We start from the raw sequence: 20,163 nt of genomic DNA on the forward strand, positions 1-20,163 counted from the left end.
TGCCCGTCTCTATCTGGGTCTTAGTTTTCCCTCTCTCGCTGACCTCACTTTTCAGCCAGCCTCAGAAGCACCCTTCCTGGAGCTCCTTAGCCTGCTGAGTTGCTTAGGTGATGGACGTTGCAACCCAACTCGATAATTTGGGGTGTGAAGGATGTAGAGAACTGTGTCAGACAGAAGGGGATGTGCAGTAACGAACACCCCATGTACCTTCATGTACTGAGGCTGCTTTCCCACTCACACTGCATGTCTATCTCCACGTAAGTGAGTTGTTGTCCCCACTCAGGCACTAGGCTGACGTGCTGGCACCATCTAGACTATTGCTGGTCACTGTGGCGGGACATGGTGGGTGGCATGCCCACTGGCTCTGAAGGCTCTCCAGGAAATGACAGTATCACTTCTGGTCACATTTCCTTGGCCATATCCCATCTCAAGGAGGCAGAGAAGTACAATTCCACAATGTTCTTGGAAGAAAAGAACCTGAATATTGGCAAACAACCATAATGCCTGCTCCAGGGGCCAAGTAGAAAGATGGAGGGAGAAAGGAGAGAGGAAGGGCAGCGTATTCTTTGACCATAAGTAAGAAAACTGTATCTCTTAAGAGATTAGCTAACTAATTCTGCCAAAAGAAGTTCCAGAAATGCTTTGATTAATGGCAACATCATTGTAACAAATTTATGGCCTCCCAGGGTGATTTCTTTGAAGGACAACAGTCACCTCTCTGCAGAAAGACGTTCTATAAAGATCATTGGAATACTTGTCAGCTCATACTGGCATCTTTAATACATGGCCTGACCCATGCACCCATTACCATCAACTCAACCACAGACAGACACCCAGGGTGAAAACACCTAGTGCTTCAGTGCAGCTGTAGAGAGAGAGAGCACAGAAGCTGCCTCCAGCAGGCGGCTGCCGCCCAAGCGGACATGTGCCTTCCAACTTCCCAGAAAGCTGGAGTTCTGTCTTTGCTTTCTTCAAGGCTTCTGGTTCTTTCTATCCTTGTTGAAAACATAATTTCTCATTTCATAGTTACATAATGTATTTGCTGCTTCAATGTAACTGATAAGAATGAAGCCCACTGCCCTCTAACAGTTGCAGCATTGTTTTAATGCTGTAAGATCTTTGGCTGAAATGAAAAGACTTGCTGCTTTTGAGGATTTGAAATCAAATAGAAGTTCTGGCATGAGGGAGCACATTAATTTCCATATAGGATAATTTCACAGATTGACTTGATAATAATGTGTAATAAACAAGCAAATAAATAGCCACAGCTCACATAGGTTTGGTCATCATTCAAACCAAGCCCTCGAGGCTTTTGGTGTTGAGAAGGAAGAGCTGAGGCAGACTGGCTTATATTCTCCGGAGGAGCTGTGGGTTGAGCTTGTGTGACGTCAGGGTGATGGTGAGGCTGCTGGTCCTGAGGAGATGGTGGCCTCTCTGATCCAGTCGAGAGATGCCAAACTGGGTCTCGAAGGCTTTTGTTTTTTGGAGAAAACACTGAAGTAGGAATGCAGTAAAACAAACCTCCCTGATTTCTCAGAATGCAATTATCTGGCCCCTGAAAGTTTATCAGAAGATTCTGGCTACCATCTGCCTCCAGAAAGTGCCTTCTCCTTTTGTTGTAATGTAAAAAAAAATGGCAGAAATGATGATGCAGAGTGTGGCACTGCACGGTGTTGAGTCATATTAAAGACAGTTCTCCATGCTTTGCTATGTTCTCTCTTTTATCCTTTCAACAACTATTTACTGAGTGAAGACTGTGTGTCCCGCATTGTTGTAGGTGCCGTATAAGCCGCGGTCACATAGACACAGTGGTGTAACTTCTCGGTTTATGATACAAACATTGATTGTTGACGCGTCTCTTGGCTAGCACCATCTGGTTTGACCTTTGGGACCTGAGAAAATATTAACTCTCTTTAAAGTACATTGGAATTAGGCGTCTGTTCCACCCCAAGATTGGTCCTGTTACAACAGAAGTGAATGCATTTTCATGTTGGATGGAAGCAATATCTTCTGTCTCCAGTGCCCACACTCTGCAACGTCCACACCTCTGCTTATGCTCTCTACTTGGCGTCTTCCCTGCTCTTCTCCGCCTTTGGAAATCCTTTTTGTCCTCCTGGGGCAGTTCAGTGTTTTCCCCTCGAGAAGCCCTTCTTCTATCCCCTGCTCCTCCTTGGAAGGGGATGCTCTTCCTTCACGGTGTGTCCCCGTCGTTCATACCTCTGCTTCAGCCCGTCCCTGACTCCCGCCGTGATAGCCGTGTCCTTGTTCACCATCTGGGCCTTGCGTAGCGCTTCTGGCCTTGTTCCAGAGACTCGAGAACATTTTCCGGTTGGAATGGGTTTTAAGGATCATCTGCTGCTGCCCTGCCCTTTTCGTAGATGAGGAGACGGAGACTCAGGGTGGCTTGTGGACCTTCCTCCGGGTTTCCCAGCAACACCTGTTACAGAATTAAGATGACAGTCCAGTTTTCTGGTTAGCAGTCCAGTGCTCTTTATATTACATCATGCTGCCTCCGTAATCAACGCGTGTGCACTTCAGGAAGCTCCCTACTATTCACTATGCAGGCTCATTAAGTACTTGAGTAAATATGTTGCTCATGGTCATATCTTTATTTCTTTTTAGATAAAGAGCATGAAATCACTTTTCAAGAATGTAATCTATCAAACTAACATTCCTTCTGCATCAAGATCAGATTCGTCTTTTATCCCTTTGACTTACCCTCCTTCTGGAGGCTAGAAGGTGCTGAGTGGGGGCTCCATGCGTGTCACTGCCATTTGAATCTCCGTCTCCTTTCTTCTTTCTTACTCTCTTAGAGAGATACACCCTTTTATGTTAAACATCAGTATAAATGTGTTATCAATAATCAATATATTCTTCTGAAACCATGTTGTATATTTTACAAGTCCTTTTTCTTGCAAGCAAATATTAGCATTCCTAACTCTTAATCTAATTAAATAAATCTAAATAGGTATTTGTCAGTTAAGGAAATGGTTTGCTGTTGTTATGGTGCCAAGAGACAGTAACTGTGCCCAGTGCCTCTGTGGTTCCTGTTTGCATCTTGGCAATTAAACCACAGAGACTGTGGTTTCTGTTCGTCGTGGTGTTTGGATCAACATCCATACAGATACAATAATTCAATGTGAAGGAAAATCAGTGTTTTTCTGAGCTGATTTGCATATGCATGTCAGATCTAGCTATGCCCTTTTTATGGTATTGAGAAAAAGAAAGTGACCTTTTACCAAGTTTTTGATTCTGGAAGATTCTGTGTTTTGAGCTTGGAGGGGAGGGGCCTGCAGAGGAAAAGGGAAGAAGCAATTGTTGATTTCTACCATTATGCTGGCAACAGTCAGGGACCTAAGATGCTCTTCAGCTATAATTGTATCTTTGCTCAAGGCTACTGTAGTTATACGACATTAAATTCCATCGTCAGTCAGTTCCAGAGTTTCAAGGAGCTCAGCTGATGCTGACCAGAGAATGTTCCCAACCATCCTTCTGTTTCTTCTCTCACTATGAAGTGCACTGTTATCTTATACACTGGAGATACCGCACCGCACGATTACACAGTATCACTCATTTATAGGATTAGAGTACAGTAACCAGAAATATGTGTGAAAAAATTACCTACCTAGCTATGCTCTCAAAGTCCCTGGTGTTCTTTATGATTATTTTCCAAAAAGAAATTGAAAACAAAATGTCATCCAGTCAATATTTTTGTGAATAGCTTCTATCTGAAATGGATAGTTTACCCTTAACAGGAATATAAAGTACACTACAGGAGCTTTCAGCTGGCTTCTCTTAAAATAATTATCTTAGCAATTATCTCTGCCGTTCAGTTAACTTTTGCACGTGGATGGTGTTTCTGTGCCTTTGTGTGTGTCAACCTCATGCTTAGAGTTCTCCTAGGGACTATTATACTGACAGATTTGTTGTTTTTCCTTTCTTTTGAGTATATAGAAAAGAAGAAAGAGAAAGGGCTGTTTAAAAGGAATTGTCCTCTGATACACAGGTAGCTAGTCAGTGCTTCAGAGATCAAGTTGGCTGCTGGCACGGTGAGGTGGGTTCTTCTAGCAAGGTCTCCTAAGCCTGCTTAGGAAGGACCACCACCTGGTCCAAACTCAGGGCCAGCTAACATTGCTAAGGTGGGGAACCGTGTAGATGCTGGATCTTAGAAATAAATCAGGATGAGCTCATTAGGACACGCATACTTAAATGTCTTTTAAAACCTTTCCTTCTTAAACTTGAGTCACGGGTCAATTTTCCTGTTTTTTTTGAAATTGAGTGGCAAACTCTTTAGGCATCTTTTGCTCAATTACGCTTCAAAGATATGCCATACACAGCAAAAGAAATGTCTATTTCCTATTTCTTCTTTTGTTCTCCTATCTTTTGGAAGAGTTCAGCACGTGAGAAGTGTTACTAAAAGAGGTTTATTTGTTTACATGAGTACATTAAATGTGCTTCTGTTGTAAAATATTTTTAATTTAGTGGGGCAATTCTCCATGCAGGATGTGATCCCGCTCGCCCCAGTTTGGGACCAAGGTGGAGAAATGTTCTGGAAAGGAGCCTGCTTTGACCTCTGCATTCCCTCTTGACACAAAATCGGTGATATAAGGGCAGAATTTTTTGAAAAGAGAAATGGGGATTATTTTCTTGCATTTCACCACCGAGGTGGGATCCCTTTGGTTTGTGATGCATGTGTACTTGACTAAGTAGAAACACTTTCAGAAAAGTAAACTCGGTGCTTTTCTGCTGTCATATTTGATTTGAGCTGGGCTCTGATGGTTGTTTGAAGCTAACATGAAATGCAGTGCCTGCCTGACCCATTTTAGCAGCCCATTATCATAATTTCACTGTCGTATGGCCACTGAGTTAATGTACTTACAAATGACAGAGAAAGTGTGTTACATGACCTTAGGGTTTTCAAAAATTAAATGACGTCGTAGGTCGTATTTCAAAGAATAGCTAAGGAGAATGGTTTTCTTTCCTGCATAAAGTGTCACTACGCATAGCAACAGGATATTGTATTTCTTTTTTATTACACAAAAATGTGAAGCTTTTAAACTCCTAGATTCCCCACATAAAATTTAATATTGGGGTAGGGAATGAAATATCCAGTGGATAAATCTGCGGCCCCCCGTCTCACCCCTCCTCACCCTCCAGATGAGGCCCCTTCAAAACTTAGACGTGTAGAAACGCTTTGAAATTCTTATCTGATGATGAATTTAGTATTTTTTTCCCTCTAAACAAAGCCCGCGAATTCCCACCTAAAAGGCAATGATGTCCTTATATTTACTGAAATATGTTTTGCTAGGCCGCTTAACAATAGATCGTTTTTTTCTTATGTGCTTTAGGAATCATTTTTGGTTTTAAAAAGTGTACTCTTGAAGGAACTGAGTCTTCCAGCTTGAGGTTAAATGAGATCTGGAGGAAACTCTTAATTAAAGCAAGCGATACTGGTGTTTCATCCCTGTGCAGAGCCCTGTGCTACACACATTTTATGGGGTCCTGAACTCACACTGCAGAGCCCCCCCCAGTGGGTAATTGATGCTGCCTATCGCAGAAGGCGTTCCTGGGAGGGTGACAGAGCGTTGGGCCAAGATGCATGCCCAGTGCATTAGGAGACGTGGGACAGACCGCAAACGTGCAGCCCTGTGGTGGGGCCTCAACTCACTCATCTGTTCTAGAATTGTCTTTCCAAGTAAGAATAGTGTAGATCAGACAGTAGCTCTCTGAAGGAGCCCTCAGGAGTTAAAAAGCAATAGATTGACTTATAGATCAGAGACAGTACTGGGCCTCCACGCGACAATAAGAATTCAGAGTCCCCTTTCATTTGTTCATGTGAAAATAAACACAGGGCGCTGTGTAATAAGGAGGCCGCCTTGTGTGGAGTTGAGCTGTTTACTAACCTTGACTGGAGTTTTAGTGAACAGAAGTCTAACTTGTATGTAGAAGTAATAGTAATTAGTGCAGTCCTCTGGAAGCACTCCAGAGTGACAGGAAAAACAAGTCTCAGGCTTGTATTCTGTTGAAACATAAGGATGTCCTTTGAAAGCCAAAAAGTCGGACTAAAATTGAATAGCTTAAATTTTCTTTCAGCTCCCACCTGCAAACTGCAACCGATGGTGCTTGAGTCCAGAAGGACAGTGGGGGCCCCGGTAGGCCACCTGTGGGAGTCGTGCACAGAGTCTGGGAGGGGCCTTGCTGCGAGTATGTCCTTGCCATGTGGAGCCTTACGAATGTCACATCCTGTTAAGCCCCTAGATTGACATAAAGAGTATTATTTAAAGTTACTAAAATTTGATGAAGCTTCTAAATTTAATCTACACTGTATTATGCACCAAAATTAAATTGCAGGGGAAAAAGATGTGGTTGCAGTGTGTGCTTAGAAATTACTTGTCATAATTAATTTTTTTTTTGACTCAGACAATTAGAGCATTTAAAAAATTTTCTGACATAGCCAAAATTTTTATTTCTGTTATGGATTTAGTAGCTCCGAAGATTGCTTTTTTTCCTTGATTTCAATGGACACTAATTGCATGGCTCTATTGTTTCTTAAAATGAAGATACACCAGAATTACAGAAATATTAAAATGTGTCCCCTGGGAGGAAACCTCATTTTATGTTGCCTCTCTCCCCGTCATCCTGCACAGGCTGGTCTAAGGCTGCCTTCTCCCGATTCAAATAAATGATGCCAACAGAAAACACAGGATCATGCTGCAGTTTGGACACATGGGATGATGGGAGAACAGGGAGAGTCCATTTCACGTGCACGCTGTTGGGGTGAAGCTGCCACACTAAGCCAGACTTAATGGCAAGGTTTCTTTGGAGGCTTAGCGTGGAGGGAGAAGCAGAGAGGGGTGTCGAGGAGCAGGAAGGTTGCTCCTTGCTTCCAGAACACAAACAATGACAGGGCTTCTCTCCTGGGTCCCGCAGCACATAGCAGGCAGTGGGCTCTGAGTGTGTGGCTTAGGGGTGAGGAGGAGCACAGTTCTTCCTCTAACTGGAGGGATTGGCCTGCTCTCGTAAATGGTGGCCCTGTAACCGAGATGAAGCTGGGTGTGAGAAGTGTTTCAAATGGGCACTCACTTCGTAAGAGGGGAAGGGCTTCGTATGCATGTTCAGATCTGACGCAGGCTTGAGTACAAGAAAGATGGGGAACATTTTCCACGTGTGGAAATGCATAAAATTGGGCATTCTAAAACAGTAACAGCACGATCTCCTGCCCGACATCCTACCTTGTCTGATAGGCACAGGGCAGGCGGGACTGCCCCTTACGACTGTAACTTCTAAATGAATCTCAGGGACAAGGTTAGGACCCCCCTCCACTCCAGAGTCAGCTTCCTTAAGAAGCAGTGGCTATGAAGGGGTTTATTAGTGCCATAAATCGCCTCTCCTGTCAGTCAAACGCTAAGAAATGCACGACATGATACTGGCCATTTCGGTGCTGGTGTATAAATCATTGAAGATTAAATTATTAGATAATTTGGAAACTTAACAGTTTGCATTTTGCACTTCCAATTGTTTTGCTGACTTGCACTTTTCTTGGCTGTCCGGGGTTTTATTAACCATCTTTAGGACATCTCTCACCTCCTTCCTCTTCATTTTCCAGTGGGCAAATTTTCCCAGGAAGGAGAGTTGCAATACTGATGCCTGCAGTCGCTGCTCCAGAAAGATTGCTGTATTTTCATTGACATGCAGTGCATTACCATAATTGGCTTTTCTACATGATAGGAGAGAGGAAATAATAATGTCATTTTATTTACAGCCAGAGTGTCGCTTTATGAGACTTCTCCAAGTTTCTGCCATGCTGTGTAGGTCAAATGACATCTTTTGATCAGTCCTGTCCAAAGACATCAAAGCTGAGTGGCATGTAATGGAGACCTAGTGACAAACCAAATCTAGAAAAGAAATAAGACTGCCAGTTTCCCATTAAGCAGCCTGCTAAACAGCACAGCTTCCCCGTGTCGGCTACGAAACCACTCTGACCACCTAAATCAGGAGAATGAAAGGAGGCTGAATTGGACATTAGTACTGCAAATGACTGTAGTGATTGCCACGACCGCCCCCCCCCCCCCAAAAATCAGCAAGCAAACCATGCGAGTTAGAGTGAGACCGCTCCGGGCCCATTCATTTCTCTCCTGCCACTTGCTGGTTTTCTGATCTGGTTTATTTAGGTTTGACATCAGCCAAATGGTGTAGCAGGATATCTCTGACAGGTATTCTTACTGAGTTAACGGGAGGCATAGCTCCGGGAAGACGGATCTTCTGAGACAGGATTTCGGAGTGCTTGTTTTCCCCTTTTCCACCCTGTTCCCTCCCTTTCAGGTGCCCCTTGGTATGTTTTCCCATTCACAGTCAGATCGTTAGTGTCTTCAGAACGGTTGAGGAAGTATGCCTGATTGACAAAGGTGAGGCTTAATGTTGACCGCCATGCAGTGGACATATGGGTGTTTTTTTAAAAAAAGGACTTTTAAACAGGCATTTTAAACGAGAGATTGATAACTACGGTATTTCTGCTCTAACTCAGTGAGGCTCACCTTCCCAGGTGATTGGGCCACGTGGAAATTTGTATCATGTGTACGAAGAATGCCACTCCCTCAATGTGTTGATCTGCATCCATTGGCTTTGGGTTAAATTAGTGTGTACTCATCCCTTCATTCATGATTCCAGCCTGTTGTTATTGAACATCTGCTTGTCCCAGGCACCATGACAGCTGCCACGAGCCGAGGTCCACTCGGATGCTGTTGCTCGAGGAGGCCTGGCCTGTGGGAGGACAGGTCACTAGTCCCATGATTACCACCACTTGGGAGGAGAGTCCTGGACCGCTGGCCGGGTGGCAAGGCCAGAGCCTGTTTTGTGGTTGGGAGGCTGTGGGGTGGGCAGAGAGGTGACTGCACAGATGCAGCCTGTGTGGGCATGGTTGGAAACAGATTTTTTCTGATCCCCTTCTTTTTTTTTTATTGTGGTAAAATTCACAAAGCATAAAATGTATAATTTTAACCATTTTTAAGTGTACAGTTCAGTGTTCAGTGGCATGAATCACATTCACATTATTGTGCAACCATCAGCACCATCCATCTCCAGAACTTTCCGTCTTCCCAAACTGAAACTCTGTCCCCATTAACAGCAACTTCCCGCTCTCTCCCCCAGCCCCCGGTCACACCCTTCTACTTCCTGTCTCTGTGATGAGCCTGGGTTAGCATGGCTGGAAGCAGGTTCCAGCAGGGCTTTGCCGCCATCCCCTACGTGGACATGCTGTCCTGTGGCACCTGTCACGGCTGATACATCTGACCGCAACTTTTGGGTGGAACTGCCCATGACCACTTTTGCTGGCCTTCCTGTAGATGAAGACCTGATTTTACAAACAGGGTATTCTAAAGACAGAATTCATCTTGAACCCACGCCACTCACGTCGCTGAGACGTGGCCCCTGTGTGGCAGTGCAGGTGCACGTCAGGAACCCGACTCTGAAACAGATTTCATCTGTGGTGCGGCCGGGGCAGCTCAGGGAGCCTCTGTGCCTCAGTTTCCTCATGTGGAGGTGGAAGGTAATCACAGGCTTTCCCCTTATGGGCTTGGCGAGAGGCTAACACAGTTAAATGTGGAGCACTTAAGATAGTGGCTGGCGGAACGTGAGGGCTGGATAAATATTACCTATTATTATTCGGTGACACTTTAATCCAAAGCCTCGTGCTGGTGGAGCAGATATTCCATGGGTATGAAATGTTTACCCAAGAACAAGGAAACGATTTCTTTCAAAATAATAGTATATTATAAGTATTCCCAGATAAATTTCTAGTGTGCTGAGAAAAGTCATTCTCTCTAGGTGGGTCATTATCCCAGAATATATTTTATTCCTATTTGGGATTGGACTTCAGTGCTGCCACGGAAAAAATGCTTCTGCTGATGCTAGTGGGCTCCTTCCCTTTCTGCAGAGAATGTATTCACCTGTGCGTCTTTCCTTTCAGGCCACCATTGCAGGTATCGGCTCTGCCGATTTCCACTTAGGAACCCACTCCCGTAGGGCAGTTAGGTGTTTTTTAGTACATGCTTTCTTTGTCCCTCTGAATATTTTCTTTCCCCTTTTTTTTATCTCATTAATTTAAACACACCCAGCGTTTCTTTCCAAGCAGTTTCATGAACCAGCGGAGGCAGGCGGAGGAGAGAGACCCGGCGACTCTGGGAGACGTTGGGAGTCGAGGGTCTGAGTTTCCCTTTGCTGGTCTTAGTGAGGAAGGTTTTCCTGTGGGAGCATTTGGAATAGGATTTGTTTCTTTTCTTACACTCCATGCACGAATCTTTGATTTTAAGACCTTTTCCTAGAAATGGTCGAACCTCGTATGTTCTCCCAGAATCCCACCTGCAGTCAGAGCTTCTGGAAGTGTGGTCTCAGGATCAGACTCAGGGCGCCACACGCGTCCTTGCAGGAGAACTCAAAAGAGGAATTGTTCTTAGACTAACTGGGAATTGTTGTTTATGTGAAATTTCTAAAAAGGGAAGCAATGTCTTGTTTAAGGGCTCTGAGTGCCCCCTAATTATGTGGAGCATCCTTCCAGCCTCTGCTTCAGATCTCAGGGAAAATTAATGAAAGAATGTCAGGGCTCAAACTGGCCCTGTGACTCCAGCCCCTCTTCCATATTTTGAGCCAGGAGACTGTATCTCCAGCTTCACTTGAGGATACAAATGAAGAGTGAGATCCACTCACCTGCTGAATTCACTTCCCCGGGTGCCCCCAGGCATCCTGGGCCCGCAGCCTACCTGAGCCCCATCTCCCGAGTGCTCAATAATGCAGCAGGATTTTGCTCCACCAAAGTGTCACCTGTCTAGGTGAGTTGTGCCAGTGTCTATCTGAAGTGACAGCCATCTTTGAGTACCAGCATCTTTAACTGACTTCCTTTCATCATTTGTGTTGGAAAGGTAACATTTTCGACAGGGTTGTTTCCTCCTCCCCCGTTCTTGTTTCTGGCCCCTCCCTCCGCCTGCTCCCTCGCCCCCTCCCCACTCTCTTAGTGCACCTGATCAAAACGTTACCACTGACAAAGGTTTCCTTCTCCAAATTAAATGAGTCCAACTAGCCTGGGAATTTTCATGAAGAAAGCAAGTGAAGTGCTGATGTGCGAAGTTAATGAATCTGGAAACAGAGAGAACATTATTGAGCCTGGATGATATGATGTAGCAGCATTCCTCCTCACGCTTCCTGTAAAGAATATATGGAAGTCAGTTATGTGGCGTGATTCTAACATCTGTCCTACCCCATAATGGTAATTTGTATAAGTAATGGAAACAGGTTAAATACTTCCATTCTAATGTTGCCAGCAGGGATGAAAATGAACATTTCAATGAAATCATCTCGACAGAGCGGGGCGGGGGCCTGGACTGATTCATCTCCACTCCCGTTGGTGATGGGAGCCCTAATGAGAAGGCTTGAATGTATAGTTTATCAGATGCAAGAGGAAGAGCAAGTAAATCTCTGAGATTAGAATCCTGCAGACCTGCTCCGCATGCGGGGCGCGGTGGCCTCCGTCGCAGACCTCTGCTAATAACACGCTCTTTTCATTCTGAGGGAGGGGCAGAGGGAGAGGGATGTGGAGGGCCAGGGTTTTTTCTCCTCTCGAATGGGCTGCCTGCAAGGGTTATCTTCAGCTGGTAAACCCAGGGGTGGTCTTATGATGTCGCTTAGCACCCTGTCCAGAAAACGTGGGGGGAGGGAGGAGAGCTTGGCATTCTTCGCTTTCCTGTAATTATAAATCATCCACTTTCAGAATGGCCTTCTCTTTGCCTAAAAAGTCTCTTTACTTCCTTAGGGGCCCGTGTGAAGAAGAGCCATTTGATTTGAACCACTGGTGCTATTTAGCATGTTTTAAAGATTGGAGCTCAATTCCTTTTCACTGTACACCCTGTACATGTTACTCCACTTCCAGGGGAAATGCCAGGTCTTCTCGCAAGAGGAATGCTCAGTCATGCCAAGTGTCCTGTAACGTCGATGTAAATTCAAGTATGTTAACGTGCGTTATTCAACATTTTCAGCATATTTTCATGCTAAAATGCTGTATTCATGCATTGCATTTTCCATTACCACTACTTTTCTCCTGCCTAGTTATTACTTAAAATCCAAGTGAGTTAAGAATGAAAACATTTAATCGGCTAGCCTGTTATATCAAATGCCAACATCTTAAGGATTCTAGGTATCTAAATTTGGGGGCATGGCAAAAGCTGAGCATCTTTTATCGAAGGAATACTTCTTTCCCTTTTAGTCAGGGTATTTGTCATCAAGTAGGAGCAGGTAGGATGTGTGCCTGACACGTCATGTGAAGGGGTATTTTGAGTAGCCAGTTGGTGGCTGTTGGGTTTTGAAGATAGACTGAGAGGTGACTTTGAGAGAGCAAATCACGTTCAGGGCAGATCCTGTCTTCCATCGTTGCTTCAGCTCTTGCAGTGAGGCACCCACACTTATCTTCATCTATCAGAAGAACAATGATGTGAGGAGGCAGAGTTCTGGAGCCTTTGCCTCCTAGGGAGTGGAGAAGAGGACCGTTCAGGAAAACATCCTCCTGCTGTGCATAACTGGGGTGCAGAGGGAGGTGCAGGGTCGGGGGGGTGTACGAAGCTAATTGCTCGGAGCCGGCGTGATGAAGACTTGAGGGGATTTGGAACTTTGCTACACGGAGCCATTAAAAAACAGATACAGCTGTCATTTCTTGCCATTCCTAAAATGACTGTTGAATAGAACAAATCTGGTTTTCTTTAAAGAAACAAAGATGTTTTTAAAAATGTTGGGCTGCGATTTGAGAAATAGAATTTTTATCTAATTTGTCGAAGATAAGATGTTTGTACCTCATTGTATAATTACAATTTGAGATGAAAATATTTTTTCAGACAATATGTGTGTATTTATGTTGCAAACCATCAGGGCACACACTGTTGGTGTCAGAGTAAAGTCTAACAGGGACCGTATATGCTGCCTTATGTCCACTTGCATTAGAATGCACAGAATTCCATGTTGCTCAAGATGACAGCACATCTTTAGGGACACATTGGCATCCAGAAGGCACATTTTATGACAAAAAATATTAACAAGATTTAATTACAAAAAAAATCAAAGTCTAACCATAAGATCCAGTTGTCTCATTTCCATTTAGAAAATGATAGAGTCTATGTAGTTTTTATTTTGTGTTCACTCACATGCACACACATGCCTGCACTCACATGCATGCATACATACATTCATGCATACATGCACTCACTCCCACGTGTGCACACACACACAAATCCACGTATGCACTCAAACACACCCAGCCACATACACACACGCACACACCCACACATTTGAACACACACCCACACGTGCGCGTGAAGGCTGGCAGTCTGTTCTCCTGCCTTGCAGGTGCTCGTGTGTGCTTGCTCAGATGGACTCCTCTCAGTCTGCATGGCTGCTAGACGTGTGCTTCCACTGAGGGCAGGACGCACTGTGTGTGCTCACAGTGTCACACCCTGCACAGTATGCTAGGCTCCAGAAGGGCGGGGGGGAGTGATGGCAAAGCTGTTTTGACACAAGAAGAAATAGCAGAAATGATGATTTCGAGTCTTTGTTTTATTTGATGGGGAGAAATGTCATTTATTTCTATAAGTAATTGTAAAAGGAGAATTTTATACTGCAGTTAGTTTCCAAGCTTACTCATTCATCAGATTTCTGTGGGGTGGGGGCGGGTGATGGCAGAGCAGAGCTGATGGCACCGAGGATGAGGGTTTTAGCAGAGAAAATGCAGCCACGTTGAATTGACTTTATTTCTGTGATTCAGTGGCCTCTCTCATAAGAATCTTTTTGGCTAAAAAATTGTATTCATTCATCTTGTGAAGTATATTGTTCTCATGGTTTCATCACTAGAAATAAAAATTTCTAGAAATACTATAATATATTCCAGTACATTTGTATCTATATGAACTAAAGATTTTTAGAAAATTGTAGCTTATAATGAAAACAAAAGATCATGACAAATAATTGCTCTATCGAAACTCGTGAGTTTTTATGGCTCTCCCTCCCATCCCCTCTCTCTCTGCCTAGGTAAAATTTTTAGAAAAGCATCTGGGAAAGCAATTATGTGAATTCACTGATAATAGTAAAAATAAACCTAATTATTATGATAAGGGAATGCTATTTTCTGTCATGACAGTGTGATGGAACTTTGATTCGGGTTCCGTTGTTGTTATTAAGGGGATTTCAGAATGGCGGGTGTTGTGAGACCCTGTAGTAAGTTTCCAAGCAAGGATAGAAATAATTCTGTTCGACGTTTTAGCTCGCGCTGGATCACACTGGTGTATAATCTATATCTGACTGTAGCATATTTAAAGATAAATATTCTTCTCACTTTGTGTTAACAGTTGGTCTCTCGTCCAGGCTGGCGGGTCTGTGTGTGTCCCCATGCTTGCTTACATACAAACGCCCGTGGCCCAAAGAGCTAACGTTCCCATTTGTCTTCCTGAATCCTGTGCATTTATGAGAACAAGGTACTGGGTTTGAAAATGGTGACACATTCCTGAGACGTAAACCCTGAGTGGGGTTCCGAGACTGTAAGAATCCCTTTCTCGTCTCATCTCTCACTTTCCTGTTCTGAGGCCCGTGGTGAAGACCTGCAGGAGCTCACTTTTGACGGTGGACTTGGTGTTGAGGAATTGCAGTGTACGTCAGGTGCCGTGGAGAAAGTTGCTGCACTGGGAGACGTTCTCTCCTGGTTCTTCGTGGTGGCTCACGGGTATGGAGCAGAGTCAGAGAATGAAGACGTACTTATTCTGAGTTATGTTTCTTTATATTTGTTTCCACCGTTTGAAGAGATATTTCATGCACAAGTATCCTCTCTGGATGTCTAAATGTCATCCATTAGGGTGAATCTTACCCTTTTTCATAAACAGTCTTTTCTGGTTTCAGGTGGTAGATAATACTGAGTTGGAACCTGGTGTTTGGGGCCTAATTTGCTAATATTAGGTTTGTAAACCAGACCCCTCAGACATCCTAGCGTGGTATTTATCCCTCCAATGTAGGGGTAATAGCTGAAAACATGCGATTTCCCCCGAGCTTGGCATTGGGCATGCGTGTCTTTGGGGTGGCTAGCTTTTTAATTTGTGGAACCAGAGAACACTGTCATGTAGAGTAAACACAGCCCAGGGGTAGTGAAATAGCTGCAAGTTTTCCTAGGTTCCTTCAAGAGTTATTTCCTTTCTGCTCTTCGCCCTTCATTTTAACTTCTCTTTTAATTTTCCAAGATTCTTAGTACGTTTCTCCTCTTCTTTTACTTCCTGACATCACTGAAAATCAAAGAAAGTTTTCAGTCTTTTTAACCTAAGCTCTAATCTGTGCCATCCCACTTGTTCAGTTACAGTGTCTTAATATGCAGCTAACTCTAGACGTGAGGTTAATACCCAATATCCTCATTGGACGAGGGGGAGGGGCCTCGAAACGAGCCCCCTTATTTATCACTTAACTTGAAATTGAATTCCTGGGAAGTGAGGAAAAGAAGAAGTTATATTTATTTTAAGGAAGTTACCTGTGGATTCCTAATTAAAGTTAGAATTGGGTAAAAACCATAGGCCATTCTGTTTAGAGGCTCTGCAGTTCTTAAAAATGGCTTCAGTTGGGTTTTAAGAAATAATTCTGTTATAAATCAGATGGTTTAGCAAACCAGTACATTAGCGATTGGTGCCAGGCAAGTAAAATTTACCAAAATGATAGAAAAATTTTTGCTCCTATCACATCCGAGCAGAAGTGACCTTTCACCTTTGCTTGGCAGAGTGTCAGCCTTCCTGCAAAACATCAGACCCTATGTTCGTAAATTAACATAAATCCTGCTTGTATTTTCATGTGGGAGGAAGTGAGCTCTGTACCTATATCTGCTTCCTCTGCATTTTTTATCTCCCAGTATATTCTATCTTTCATCAAAACCACTGGTTCTCTGTAGCAGAGGTGAAGTTACCTTTACAAGGGATCAATTATAAATTTGGAAGAAAGTATGTTTTTCGAGATTCTACAACGAATGGAAGCTGCACGTCTCACTTAGGTGTGTGTGAGCCCCTCTGTGCATTGGTCCCGTGGAGTAAATGTATTTTGATATAACGGCCATCTGTTCCTGGATATCACATTTGCCGGCTTAACCCTAGTTTGATGTAGATAAACACGTAATCTGGGACGATGGTATAGTTTCACCAGGTGGCAATACAATAGCTAAGTTTGGTATTTACTGTAAGCCAGTCGCCAGGCAGGGATCAGAGACCTGTGTTGTATATTGGTCACTTTTAAATACCCATTTTCCTCATTCACAGCCAACTCTCAGTTAGGCATGCTGATGAGGGAAAGAGAGCTTGAATAAACAAAGTTCCCCAGCCTGCTCCTCGTCACTTATTAACACCGCCTCTGCCATTGGGCCCTGGGAAGAGCTGCCAGCCAGGAACACGGCTTCGTTCCATGTGCATTCCCACCTCTCCCTTCCTTCCTCTGTTCCCTGGCAGAAGTTCCAGTGATCAGGGAAGCTGTGGAGGGGCGGATGGAGGGGCCTGGATAATGCAGAAGTTAAAGAACTAGTTCCTGAATGATCCATTGGTCTGAGTGTCACGTGCACCATCAATACAATGATGGAGGCGGTAACAGGACAGTGCTCGCCAGGAGGAGCCTTGATTACTTGGTTCCTGTCTTCCCATTTACACTTGCGAGGCTTGAGGCTAATGAGGGGTGCCTTCTGACAGCTGTGGGAGGATGGCCCAGTGGGGCGCATCTTCTGGTTCATATTGAGAGTCTGTAGGGAGGGCGTGCATGATGGGGAGGAGGGGTGCGGCCGGAACAGAGCTGGGCGGGATAATGATGAAATGCTGCCATTTCCATGAATACTTCCTACAATTCCAAGGTATCAATCACTGCCATGATTGCACTGTTGGGGAAACCGAGGCCCCAAGTGAGAGTATGGGGATCACACTGTCCACAGGTGACTGGGCTGGGCTCCCTCTCGGGTTGCCCATCAGTCTCTTTGGTTCCTCTGTCCTCATGTCATGATAATGATGGGGGTCTGTCCTTCTACAGGGAACCACAACAATGGCCTCATTAGCCTCAGTCCTGTAGAGCCAAGCAGATGGAATGTCAGCTTCAACCACCTACCCCAGCCTCCGGTTTCAGGCTCCTGAGGGCACCCCTTTCTTCTGATCACCCCTGCACACACCCAGGGTCATCCTGTGCACTTGTGGTGGGTGACAGATGTGGCCCTGGGGCATGTGTCTCAAAAAGTCATTTAGCCAATTCCTCCCTGATCAGATGTGGCAGAACCAAAGAACTCCTTCCCTGCCCAGTACTGATGCCAAGTGTCCAGTTGGTCTTCTTGTCTGCAGGCCCATGGGTCCAGTCTAAGAATTTCCATCTTCACGGCCCGTGTCCTGCAAGACCCAACCGTCTCGTCTTGTCCAGGCCTAAACTCTTAATATGAAACCCAGTAGACTTTAGAGCCTCCTGAGGGCTCTGGCCCTGAGATACACATGTCCTCAGCCTGAGCCCCATTCTGGAAGGTGGGAGCTGTTGGGAGTATCCTGGGGGGCTCGGGCACTGCTTTTAAAGGATCAAGTCTAGAAGCGAGGCATGGCAGGTTGGAGTGCAACCCTGAACCTGGGGGAAGCTCAGGAAGAGCCCCACGGTCAGGTGGGAGGAGGTTGGGAGATAAGGGGTCGGTGCAGGGTGGCTGGTCTCTAGATCGCGATGCTCCTATAGTCCTCGTTATTATCACGTCTGGGGCCTTCAAACTAAGCCAGCCCTTGATGGTTCTTAGAATGGAGAGCAGAAGGGTAAGGTGAGGCTGGATGGTTGCTCACAGAATTAATCTGGAACATTCCATGGGCTCCCTCTCCCTCCTGCCCGCCTCCGTCTGTGGTGCAGTCTCCGTCTGTGTTTGCACCGTTAGGAGCTGTGGCCATCCCAAGGTCTGTGTCCCCATGTGGCCATGAGTGCTCCAGAGTCAGGTTGGCGCTGACCAGCGCTTTGGCTGGAGGGTGGCTCGTCAGAGGGGCGGGAGAATGGGGGATGTGCTGGTAGATTCCTGGGGTCAGTGGACCTGCTCTCTTCAAAACTGATCTTCCCAGGCCTTTCACCCGTGGAGGGAGTGGGAAAGCTCCTCTGGGATTGGAAGGCATCTGGCAGTATGGGCACAGGACAGACGGCCCCCCAGCTGCCCTCGAGGTCTGCGCTTCCTGGTGCCCCTTGTAAGTTAGAGTTGAAAAGTTAACCCATTAAAAACATAGGTCCAATGAGCTAAAACAACATGGTAGAATCATAAAGTAGCCAAAGAATATCAACTTACCAGAATTAATAAACTGGAAGATCATATGATAAAAGTGTAAATCCTGGTAGGTTACAAAAGGACAGGGACCACGTTGGCTGGAGGCTGAATGATGGAGCACGATGACCATGGAGCTGGTGGAGTGAGGGCCGCAGGAGAGCCCCTGCCACGGCCCCGTCTGTGGGATGGCAGCCCCCTCGAGGGAAGGCTGGCCAGAGCATGCTGGAGGGCGAGGAGAGAGCCGGAGGAAGATGGGAGGGGCCGACGCATGGGGCACTCTCCTACCCACTGGAGTCACCCCCCCTTACTTTTAAACATGCAAAAAAATATAAAAGTATCAATTAGCGAAGCCCTTCCCACATTCCCACTGCAGGCTTGGCCCTGCCCCTCCCGACTCCCTAACTCCTAGGGTCTGGCTCTCGGGCGCCAGGCCCTCCCTGAAGGTTTGCTTCCAAAAAACCACTGTTAACATTCTGTCTTACTCCAGAAACGGTGTGAAATGGCTAATCCATGTTTGTTGAACTGAAAACATTGAAGAAGATTTTGAAAATAGAGATATTTATCAAGAGCCACTTCATTCAACGCATGACCCATGCATTCATTATCTAGAAAAAGCCACTATTAACATTCTTTTGAAAGAACTTTTCCATTGTGCTCTGAGTACAGTTTTGTCTTCTGCTTTTTTTCATTTAATGACTTTGCGCATGTCGTTAAAGCATCCTTTTTAATGTTTGAATAATTTCGCATCATACGAATAAACCACAAATCACTTACCCCTCATTGTTGCAGATTTAGACTGCGGCAAGTTTTATATGGAATAATACTGTGAAAGACGTCTTTGCGCGTAGAGCTTTTTCTGTATTTCATGTCGTCTTCTGAGGCTAGACTTCCAAAAGCAAAATGATTGGGCCAAAGGGTGTCAACAGTGACAGTTTCTCTCCTTTTACTCTCCTTCGTTGAGTTTCTCTCACTTACACACCGTGACTGGCACGCAGTGGGTGTTCTCTATACTTGGTACAGAGTTACTTTGGGTCATTAATTCATTCAGCATTTCCTGGATTGAGATGCTCAGGAGAAAAAGGACAGAAATTTGGTCCTGACAGTGGCAAAGTGGCAAGACCGGGACTGGGAATCAGGCAGCCCAAATTCCAGTGCTGTGTCCATCGTTTGACTTCCGTCAACTTCTCCGACACTCAGTTTTCTCCTCTGCACCATTGGCATTTCAGCGATGCTGCCTTGAAGGGTGGTGAGGGTTGAAATGAGGAGATGAAGAGAAGTGCCCAGCCCCGTGGTGGACAGGTGGGCCTCAGCGGAGGGAGGTGAGTGAGAGCCCACAGTTTAGCTAACAGGACAGACAGGTGGAGATCTCTCAATTCTGCGTAGAATGGTGAATTCTGTGAGGGCATTAAAGGCATCATCACAGAGGTGACATCCGAACTTCCTCTTGAGGACAAGTCGGGCTCACCAGGTGGATCGGGGAGGGCAAAGGGCCGCCTGTGCCCAGGTGGACAGAGCAGTCGGGGTGCCCCGAGGGCTGGATGCGTAGCAGGGAGGGAGAGTCCGTGTGAGGACTGGCACCTCCCATGCAGAACGTGGAACTTAAAGATTGTAACTCAAGATTTGCTTCAAGCAGAACCTCCGGGCCAGCCCGAAGGAAGAGCACTGCAGGACAAGGAGAGGGAGGCGGCCCAGCTCCAACGTCTAGTGTAAGCCTTTGGGCCTGAGTTACTGAGACCTGGGCCATGGTGGGTAGAGGACTTGAGGATGGGGAGGCATTGAGGACACCGCCATTTTCCCTGCCTGGACGGCTTGTTTGGGGATAATTCAGGAACGACTGAGGACATTCCTAACTCAGGAGGAGGAAG

General features: G+C 45.4%; 1 protein-coding gene across 3 annotated transcripts in view; it reads left to right on the plus strand.

Annotated features, from left to right (window-relative positions):
* Positions 1-20,163, plus strand: part of TSHZ1 (teashirt zinc finger homeobox 1) — a 76,976-nt gene that overhangs the window by 48,483 nt on the left and 8,330 nt on the right. Inside the window, exon 1 of one of the 3 annotated variants that reach the window (XM_070631728.1) lies at positions 11,733-11,991. The exons of the other annotated variants lie outside the window; for them this stretch is intronic. Within the exon in view, the coding sequence (XP_070487829.1) occupies positions 11,760-11,991 (232 nt within the window). The 5' untranslated portion in view covers positions 11,733-11,759. Of the gene's footprint in view, positions 1-11,732; positions 11,992-20,163 lie in introns of those variants that run through there. 3 annotated transcript variants of the gene reach the window in all.

This window comes from Equus przewalskii, chromosome 8, assembly GCF_037783145.1.
Source record: "Equus przewalskii isolate Varuska chromosome 8, EquPr2, whole genome shotgun sequence".
Taxonomy (NCBI): Eukaryota; Metazoa; Chordata; class Mammalia; order Perissodactyla; family Equidae; genus Equus; species Equus przewalskii.